The sequence below is a fragment of the Olea europaea genome, chromosome 10, assembly GCF_002742605.1.
Source record: "Olea europaea var. sylvestris chromosome 10, O_europaea_v1, whole genome shotgun sequence".
Taxonomy (NCBI): Eukaryota; Viridiplantae; Streptophyta; class Magnoliopsida; order Lamiales; family Oleaceae; genus Olea; species Olea europaea.
In genome coordinates, this window is record NC_036246.1 from 7,748,643 (window position 1) to 7,759,024 (window position 10,382).

Consider the following 10,382-nt stretch of genomic DNA (forward strand, 5'->3'; position numbering starts at 1 on the left):
GCCCACCTTCTTATTTTATGCAAGCATGGCATGTTTCATAGAGTTTTTCTAAGTATACAGTCAACATGGGCCCCCCTCATGTGAGATAACTATCACGCTTGGTGTACAAAGTGCTATAAACCAAGCATGGCTCTATTTCATAAGACTAGGTTTCCTCAAAATTATTTTTAATCATTTTTTTCAATAAAATAATTTTATTATGTGTATTCTATAATTTTTTTCTATTTCTTAACCATATTCTCTATAAAAAATTACTTTTCATAAAACATATTTCTTGAAATCCATAACCAAACAGGGTAGTTGCGTTTATAGTCCAAAATTAATAAATAATAACAATATGGAAAAATACATTCCGTATATCTAATTCTCGTAATCTCGAATTAGGACAAATAGTAATTAGAACCATGCTTCACTTACAGAAATTTTTTGACAGAATTTTTACGAGATTACACTTGTGAAGATTTCATTTGTAGTTGAAAAATAGAAAATTGCCAATCGTGGTGCCACTGCAGTACCTGTAATAATTCTGTAAACAATTACCCCGTACTTATGATATTTTCCTAATAATTAAGTTCCTTGAATATAAAATATATGGCCCGTTACGTCACACCTAAGAAATTTCAAATCTCAACGTCCCTCCATCCATTAAATTCCCGCCACATCATCAGTACGCCTACGTGGCACATATATGTGCAAACTTATATTAAATATAGACAACACTCCCCTTGCATTTCCTCATTCTCAACTCACGCGAAAGAACGAGATATTTGCATTTACAGTGTGTGTGTGACTGTGTGTCTGTAGTGTAGAGATGGAAACTCTGGTTTTGAGTGCCATTTTGGTACTTACTGTGGCTCTTACGGCCTTGTTGAGTGTATCTGTAGTAGCTGAGGAAGGCAAGAAAGTGTTGACTTTGGATCATTCCAACTTCTCCGAAGTTGTGGCCAAGAACGACTTCATCGTTGTTGAATTTTACGCCCCATGGTATATATACTCATCTGTATCTATGTATATATGTATATCGGTAATCTTATATGATAGATTAGAAATTTATTTTTTTGCTGGTTTTGTTTTTCTAGTTTGACAGAGCAAAACATATTATATTATTAAGGCATCTCCAACCACAACATCATTGCACCATTTTTTAGTGCAAAATTGCTCCAATCCAACACTAAACTTTGCACCATTTTGGTGCAAAATGAATAGTGTTGCACCAAATAACACTATTCACTTTGCACCATTTTTCATCAAAATGGTGCAAAGTGTAAAATGTCCGTTTTGCTCTTATTTAATATTTCTCAAATAAATTTGTTGAGGGTATTTATGTAATTTGTGCTATATATTTTTTAATACAATAAATTATTATTATTTTTTATTAATACTAATATTATTTGTGTTTAAAATAAATTTTAAATGTAAGACATAATTATTAATTAATTAATTAAAAGACGAAAACAATTTAAAGTACATCAAACACGATTATTTATTAAAGTTAACACGAAATATATTAAATAGCAATTTATGTTCTATGTTTATTAATTGTATTTTTATTAATTTTTCTATATTTTTTATATTTATTAATGAATTTGATCTTTTCCGTAATTTAACGTAATTATTTATTTAGTAATCTATGTATTTATGAAATAATTAAATAAATAATATTTCAAATAAGTAGATTATTAAGAATAAAAAGGGAAGAAAATGGTTAAATACTGTTCATTTGGTGTAATTTTTGGTGTAATGGTTGGAGATGAATTTTAATTTGGTGTAAGATTTGGGACAAAATTTGATTTAAAATGGTGTAAAATTTGGTGCAGGGTTGGAGATGACCTTAGTTCGCGTCTGGTTTTGATTTGGACTAGAAATCAATTTCTGAATTTGATTTTGACTTAACCTTCGCAGAAGTGTATTTGAGTCCTGCTCTTGTGTGTCTGTACGGATGTACACGTGTGTATATATGTGTGTGTTCCTATATATATATATATATTTCTGATTGCGTTATTCAGAATTCTGTTAATTTTCTTAGAATTTCATTTTTTTTATTTTTCTTATGAAGAATTTGACATCTTTATATTTGTGGGATTGAAAAGATATAATCATTTGATCTCATCAGCATAGGAATTTGAGCATGACAAGTTTTGCAGTGGCTATTTTGTTAATTGTCTAAGTTTATTGACTGTAAGTCAATGGTAAGTTATTCAAATATTTGCAGATATTTTTGTAATCACGTTACCGAGATTTTATTTATTTTTATTTTTTTAAGAGACTATTTTTTACGTTTTATTTTTCTAGAAATTATCTCTTTAACTTTCTTGTGGACATTGACAATTACTCTACAATTTTTCTTCGAATTTGAAATAGGAATATAGATTCTGTGAGCCAGGATCGTATTTGTGCTTCGCGGGGCCTGAGGCGAACTTCGGAACTTGGGCCCTAGGCCCTAAGTTGTAGCAAACAATCACTTTCTTAAAAAAATAAAATAAAAAATTAGAAGTTTACGGAATTAAATTTGTTAACTTAAATCAACAATAAAACAACAAATAAATTTTTTGATGTTCATTTCTTCTCTTTTCATTAAAGTATTTATTCGTTTCTTTTGAACACGTGGACATAGTGGGTTTAAAGAAAAAAACAAAAAAAATAAAATAAAAAATTAGAAGTTTACGGAATTAAATTTGTTAACTTAAATCAACAATAAAACAACAAATAAATTTTTTGATGTTCATTTCTTCTCTTTTCATTAAAGTATTTATTCGTTTCTTTTGAACACATGAATACAGTGGGTTTAAAGAAAAAAACAAAAAAAATAAAATAAAATAAAAAATAAAAAGTAAAAAATGGGCCCCCAAAATTCTGGGCCTGAGGCGGAGGCCTCTTGGGCCACCCATCAGGTCCGACTCTGCAGCCTCTTCATTTATTTGATTGCTTGATGAATTTATACATATTTTGTTTCTATTGCAGCAAGTATATTAGCAATTTGATAAATACGTTTGTGCCTATTTACTTTTGTGTACCTTCATCACCCAAATATTTTTTGTTAATGTCCGCCACTATGTTCAAATCACATTTAATCCTATGTACTCTGCTCAAATCTGCAACACATCTTTCATCTTTGTTTTCTACTATCATATACTTATTTTAGTGAATTTATGGCAGTGGTTGGACTTCTTTCAAATTTGATTAAAAGCATTTCCATTTGATTTTCGCTTGTAACAGGTGTGGGCACTGTAAAGCACTTTCCCCAGAGGTAATCATTTCCGCCATTACAAACCCCGAATACATTCTTTTTATGTTTGTATAATTTTTCTAAATTGTCTTTCGTCACTTTTCAAAAATTTTTTAGTACGAGAAAGCTGCATTGTTATTAAGCAGCCATGACCCCCCTATCGTTCTAGCAAAAGTTGATGCCAATGAAGAAGCGAACTTAGGATTAGCAACAGAATTTGAGATCCAGATTTTCCCCACTATTAAGATCGTAAGAAAAGGTGGGAAGAACATTCAAGAATACAAAGGCCCTCGTGAGGCTGATGGTATAGTTGATTACTTGAAGAAACAAGCTGGTCCTCCATCCTCTGAAATTAAATCGAAGGAAGATGCTGGCGGTCTTATAGATGAGAAAAATATCTTTATTGTAAATCACTAACTTTTTTCAATATAATTTTGTTTATTGGTTAACTGCACGCGATTTGGAGATTATATTCATATATCTTATTCTAGGCTGGGGTGTTCCCAAAATTTGCTGGGGAGGAATTTGAGAATTTTACGGCTTTAGCTGAAAAGTTGCGATCTGACTATGATTTTGGACACACTCTTGATGCCAAACTCCTTCCTCGGGGTGAATCAGTGCAGAGGCCAACTCTTCGCTTGCTGAAGCCTTTCGATGGACTGCTTGTTGATTTCCAGGTATTGCAAGATTGTATTTTTCCCCTTCCTTTTCTCCACCCTAGTGTTTTATTTTGGACTCTACCTTTTGACTTTTACCTTTACGTTTTGGTTTGTTTTATCTTTACAGTGTCACTTCTTTGTTATTGCAGGATTTTCAAGTTGATGCAATGGAGAAATTTATTGAAGAAGCTAGCATTCCCATTGTGACTATTTTTGATGACAACCCAATCAATCATCCGTATGTTAACAAATTCTTCGAAAATCCTAATGCTAAGGTACTCAGCCTCTTTGTATTCATAACTGGAGGCCCCCATATGCACTTGTTATGCAATAGTAAATACAAATATTTCAATGGATCGTACTGTTATCCAATGTCTATGCTAACTTGTGTGCATTAAGGTAATAATTTTTCTGAGACAACCCACTTAATATGTGATCATATGCACTTGTTATGCAGTCGTAATTAGCACAATTGTTTCAATGAATCATATTATTTATCCTATTTCTATTACAATTTACAACTGGTGGGCCAACTAACTGCAATATCATGTGTAAGTTTGATAAGTTTCTCTTGAAAGGTGAGTTAATAGAATTTCCATTGAACTCGAATTTATAAATGAAATCGACCTTTCAAGTTTCAACTTCCCCTGTTGTTCTGCTCCAATGCAAAAACCAAAAATCTTGTAGCAACACCCTTGGATTTCAGTTAAAACTTCTTTTCCACGTATACGTGTTTCTGGTCCTTGTAACTCTGCAATGTCCATTGATTTTGTCATAATTGCATATCCTATAATATTCTACACGAGGAAGCATTTTTATGCTTTTTGAAGTTTTATAGCAATTGTAACTTGTTGAATACAAGATCTAGCTTTACTTCCTTTGAGAATTGCTTTTTTCGTAAATTATCCCACGAATATATTGTTCTAATTAGTAATTTGACGTGTACAGGCAATGCTGTTTGTGAACTTCAGCAAAGAGCTTGATTCTTTCCAGTCAACATATAAGGATATTGCCAAGCAATCCAAAGAGACGGGTATAAGCTTTCTGTTGGGTGACCTTGAAGCCAGTGAACGTGCCTTCGAGGTTGTCACTTTCTCACTCATTTTCCTTTTTTTTTTTTGAACGAGAGAAATTGTATTTGACCTGAATGTCGTCCGGCTTGCAGTACTTTGGACTTAAAGAGGACCAGGTCCCCCTTCTTGTTATTCAGAAACCTGATGGAGAGAAGTACCTCAAGGCAAACATCGAACCTGCTCAGATTGCACCATGGCTCAAAGATTACTTGGTATACTTATTCTTTAATTTTTGACGGTTGTTTATGATGATTAAACACTTTTTCTGAATTGTAACCTTTAACCTCGTTTATATATTGGAAGCCTCGACTCTGCAATTATTTGCTTTTCAATGTTAACTTCTGTGTTTAGAATTATGGGTCTTGTTAGTGTTGGGACAAATTTGATCATTTGGTTTTTCCTTGAAATTGTTGCAGAATGGCCAGGTGAAGCCATTCATAAAGTCGGAGCCTATTCCTGAAGTCAACGATGAACCTGTTAAGGTGGTTGTTACTGACAGCCTTCAAGACGTGGTTTTTAACTCCGGAAAGAATGGTTCGTGCTAGATTTCATATTTTCTTATCTGGTATCCAGATTTTATTTTCGTCGCCCATCATATGTATATTCTGCAATACACAAATTTTTTTTTTTCCCTTTTTCTCTTTTTTTAATATTTTTCAATAGCATTCCGTCCAAGTTCATATTAAGTTCGAAGTTTGAAATTAATAGTCGAATAGCCAATTGCATGCACATTTTATTTTCATCAAATGCAGAGTAACTCTTGTAACTAGACGAAATAAAGGGCTAAAATTCCAATACGCTCCCTCTCTTATGAATCCGAAATGCTTTTCTGCAACAGCTCAAGATTTATCTTTTAGTGTTCTTAGAGGGACTGACATATTTACTTTTTACTATTTCATTTTGGACTTTTTTTTTTTTGCTTAAATCTTATAGTTCTGCTCGAGTTTTATCTACCATGGTGTGGACACTGCAAGGAGTTGGCTCAAATTTTGGATGAAGTTGCTGTTTCCTTTGCAAATGATTCCGATATCATGATTGCGAAACTGGTAAAGTTTTCCTCAGTCTCTTGATTTTTATCAGCTCATTTTCTTTTATGTTACCACGATTTCTCTCTCCCCATTCATCCTCTTGTTGAGGAAAAGATAAATTTTCAGTATTAATCTTCGGAATCTCTTCTCAGGATGCAACTGCAAATGATATCCCAAGTGGCACCTTCGAAGTTCACGGATACCCTACTATGTACTTCCGATCTGCAAATGGTGACGTGAAGCAGTATGAAGGGAAGCGAACAAAAGAGGACATTATTGACTTTGTTCAGAAAAATCGGGATAAGTCTGCTCAAGCTGACTCGGCCGAACCTGAGTCTGCCAAATCTGAAACTGAATATTCAAATTCAGCTAAGGATGAACTATGAAGAGGTAACCTTAGATTATTATTATCATTTTATTTTTGATCCAATGCGTAAATTTGAGAAAAAGAAACCTGTGTATTTATGTCCAAGCTTCTTTTGTAACATGCTTCTTTTTCTCTATGCCAGGCATTGCTTCCAATGAGAGCTTTTGTTAGCAGGTTCCTTGTTACTTTGTTTTTTTTTTTTTTTTTTTTTTTTTTTTTGGGTGTTGAATAAAGCGAACATGCTTCTTTTTCTCTATGCCAGGCATTGCTTCCAATGAGAGCTTTTGTTAGCAGGTTCCTTGTTACTTTGTTTTTTTTTTTTTTTTGTTTTTTTTTTGGGTGTTGAATAAAGCGAACATGCTTCTTTTTCTCTATGCCAGGCTTTGCTTCCAATGAGAGCTTTTGTTAGCAGGTTCCTTGTTACTTTGTTTTTTTGTTTTGTTTTTTTTTGGGTGTTGAATAAAGCGGGGTACGCGCACAGAGCTTGTAGCATTAGTATTCTGGTTTTGTGTAGTTAGCCCTGCCCTAAGAGCCATCCACATAGTGTAAGACTTTTGAGTTATATATCAGCAATTTCCATATCCCTTTCAATTTTGCAGTCTTTGAACATCAGCAGTATATTATATATTGATAACATGAATCTTGATGATATGTATATTTGTGGAATGGAACAGAAAACACACCTAAAAAGCTCACACTTGTGAACAAGCAAACAAACAGTAAAAAAGCTACAAATAACTAAGTGTTTACTGGCTATGGCCATTGTCATTTGCCATGTTCGGCGAGTTGGTGGTGTTGTTCCGGGCATCAAGCCTTTTACCCCATTCATGAACCCTCAAGTGCAGCTCCGCTGCGGCAATGAAGAAATGGACAGACTGGGCCGGAGTTAGAACTTCAACCACTTGTTTGAGAGTTTTCAGCCTTAAATCATCAGCCTTTTGCATAACTTCCACCAAACGGTTCTCCTTCGAAGTCAGATTTGCCTCGACTTGGCCGTCCTCCACCGCACTGGCGCGCTCTTCCTCCCTCAATAACTCTGTCACTACATGGGACAGCTCCACCGTGGACGTGTCAGCCACAGTCTCCTGTAACTTGGCATGCTTCTCAGTAATATCCCTCTCCTCTCTTATAGTATTCTTCTGCAATTCATTCACCTGGTATAGCTGATTTGGAGAGAGATCTCCCAAGTCACCCGTGCTGAGTCCTCTAATCAACTCAGCGACTCTGGCCTCGAGTTGTAACCCTGACTTTGAATACAACAAGTGATAAGTAATGCTCGGCCTCCATCCTCCAATCCATAGAAAAGCATCCTCAAGACTGCTCCTCCACGACGGAGTAAACATGGACATTACATGATTTTTAGCCCACCTGGATTTAGCCCTGTAATAATGCTCGTAATGGTTAACCACACGTTCAACCAGAGACCATATAATTCTCTCATCTACCTCTCCCTGGATTGTCCTTGAAGCGGACACCAATTCTTGCAGGTACTGGTTTTGCTCGAGGAGCCAGCTCTCAAAGAACCTGTGGAAGCTTTCAAACTCGTGGTGGGTTTCATTTCTTAAGGGTTCTGCCATGGTTGGGTGTGGCGGAGTGGGGCTGGCAGTATCTTTGATAATATATAGTGGTGTTCTTGTAAGAATAGCTATGCGAAACCGCGACACTAGAACCGACGCTGATTAGTTTCCGGATTTTTGTACACGTCGTCATACGAGATGCAAACATGATTTTTTGTTGAAAGAAATGTCCAGTTATCAGACTGCAAGTTTCGAGGTTTGAATACATTCAGATGTAGCATGGCTGATGGCGGTCTAATGAGTTGGCGACTTGGCGTTTTATAATTTATACACACAATTTCGGTTCGTCTCGTTCGACGCGTGCCCTTGCTCCGCTTCTCTCTACTCTGACATCGGCCTATTTATTTCAATAAATATGTGTTTTACTCGATATCAGCAACATATTATAACAATAAGTCTTTATCATGTTAATTCAAGTAATGTTATTTATCTTCACTGGTGATCATCGTGTTTTGATGACTTGATGACATTAAATGATATATCCAATAAGAAAAAGCTTCAAGTACAGGGATTTTCTTATTGAATTCATACAGATGTAAACGTGACAAAATCTAATTAGCCTTTTTTTTTTTTTCAATAATTTCACTCCATGTATTGTCTATCAAAAAATTTTGTTAAAATTTTCTTTACTTGTAGCATGATTGAACGCCTTTCATATCACTACCCAGATTATACCACATGGGGAAATGTCAACCATAATGTAAAGTAAGATGTAGATCTAGATTAATTCATTTTTAATTGAACCTATAATTTAATATAATATAATTTTGTTGCCGGTGATAATGGTCATCGCTGATGACTATAAATAGTATTTAACTAATTCAGTCTTATATATTTTTTGTAATTTACCGAAGAGCTTGGTATACATATCCAATTAAAAATTAAATGAAAGTAATACAAGAGGACTAACTTCAAGAAAAAGTTAAATTGATAAACCTGGAAGTTTGTTCTAAACTTCATCTTCCACAATTACACCACGTAATTTCTTCCTAAAATAGATTGGTCTCTCAGAAACGAGATTCGTCGATTTATTTTAATATTTTGTATTGATTATTAGATAGCAAAATGTTAATAGAAAGTGGTTGATTTCATGAAATTTTGTTGAGTATTTGTTCATAATTGTAATTTTGAAATATTAGCATAGATCGGTGATTTGATGTATTAACGTGATAGTTTTTTTCTTTTCTCATATATTAAATCACTAATTACTACGTAAAACGATTGAAATAGTAAGTGACTGCAAATAACATTATTCTATTATTCATAGCCATTTATAAATTGTTTTTGAAACTTTCCAATAATAAATTGAACGTACCCAACGGTGGCTTTTAGTAGTTTAATGCATTTTTTTATTAGAAATTTCTCTCGAATTTAAATTGAGGGTTGCCAATTTCTCCATGCATGCATGTCCAATGTCATGAATTCATTTTTCAAATTGTACCTTTCTCCCAAATTCCTCAACTCCGAGCATTTTTATCCTCTTATTCTCTCAATTACGATCTTCTCTCTTTTAAAATATTAGTTATGGAACGATTTGGAAATTTTGGTGATGTCACTTGATGGCACTGTTAATTACACCAACCACTCATCCTTCTATCATCATTTTAAGTTATTAAAAAAAAAAAAAAAACACACACACACACAAACAGAGCAAATTAGAAGATAAACATCAATATGAATGCAGATATATTTAAAGTGAAGCAACAGCAAAAGAGTCTTTAAAACTCTGTATCACTCGTAAAATTAACTAACAAACTAAACCGTTGACAAAAGTTTGAGGTTCGAGTTTGAGCTTTAGCTTGATGAATAAATAACCAAGTCCATTTTGGAATTAAATACAATTTGACTCTTCCTATACAAAATATATCTAGTACATACATACATACATATATATATTTAAAGTAATTACTGATCATGTAATTTTTTGATCTCGAAAGAAAACAAAACAAAACAAAATAATATAGAATGATTGAAATGAAATTACCAGGGATTGGGGGTTAACGATTATTAATATTCTTCTATTAAATATAAAAGTTCTCCATAGGAAAACATCCAGGGGTGGTGGCGCAGTTGGCTAGCGCGTAGGTCTCATAGCTATTGAGTGATCCTGAGGTCGAGAGTTCGAGCCTCTCTCACCCCATTTCTTTTTGTTTAGTTTCGTTATTTCCTTGCTGCGTTTAATGGGTTATTTGACTTATTTCATCTATGAAAGCCAACGAATTTCTCTCTTTCTTTTAATTATTTTTCTGCCACCTGGATTTCGTTTATACATAATTATAGAAGGCTAGATGACACGGTGTTGGGGTTCGAGAAATCTGCTAGAAAAACTTTACAAGTACAGATTTTTTTAACGGAATTGGTGTTTTCCTGTGATTTGCTGCCATATATATAGCATTGTTCAATCTGGTATCTGTTAGAAATTTGTTCAAATATTGGAAGATGAGCCGCCCCG

The 10,382-nt window shown here is 33.9% G+C and overlaps 2 protein-coding genes and 1 non-coding gene across 5 annotated transcripts; 2 read left to right on the forward strand and 1 right to left on the reverse strand.

Annotated features, from left to right (window-relative positions):
• The first annotated feature begins 739 nt into the window (after positions 1-739).
• Positions 740-6,944, forward strand: LOC111401105 (protein disulfide-isomerase-like). 3 transcript variants are annotated; one of them, XR_002703919.1, is made up of 13 exons: positions 740-984; positions 3,217-3,247; positions 3,344-3,631; positions 3,718-3,903; positions 4,035-4,160; positions 4,834-4,968; positions 5,051-5,170; positions 5,375-5,492; positions 5,892-6,004; positions 6,139-6,376; positions 6,496-6,527; positions 6,616-6,647; positions 6,734-6,944. XR_002703919.1 is itself a non-coding variant. In XM_023028669.1 (12 exons), exons 1-10 carry the CDS (start codon positions 812-814, stop codon positions 6,370-6,372), a joined length of 1,524 nt encoding a protein of 507 aa, XP_022884437.1. In that variant the 5' UTR covers positions 740-811; the 3' UTR covers positions 6,373-6,376; positions 6,496-6,527; positions 6,734-6,944. The 3 variants fall into 3 exon arrangements, 2 of the variants coding, with proteins under 2 accessions (XP_022884437.1, XP_022884438.1); XM_023028669.1 differs by lacking the exon at positions 6,616-6,647; XM_023028670.1 differs by lacking the exons at positions 6,496-6,527; positions 6,616-6,647.
• Positions 6,664-8,471, reverse strand: LOC111401106 (protein DOG1-like 3). Its single transcript, XM_023028671.1, has one exon. It carries the CDS (start codon positions 7,928-7,930, stop codon positions 7,100-7,102), a length of 831 nt encoding a protein of 276 aa, XP_022884439.1. The 5' UTR covers positions 7,931-8,471; the 3' UTR covers positions 6,664-7,099.
• A 1,514-nt stretch (positions 8,472-9,985) lies between these two features.
• Positions 9,986-10,070, forward strand: TRNAM-CAU. Its single transcript is given in 2 exon segments — positions 9,986-10,023; positions 10,035-10,070. It is a non-coding gene; the product is annotated as a tRNA-Met (tRNA).
• Positions 10,071-10,382: the final 312 nt, after the last annotated feature.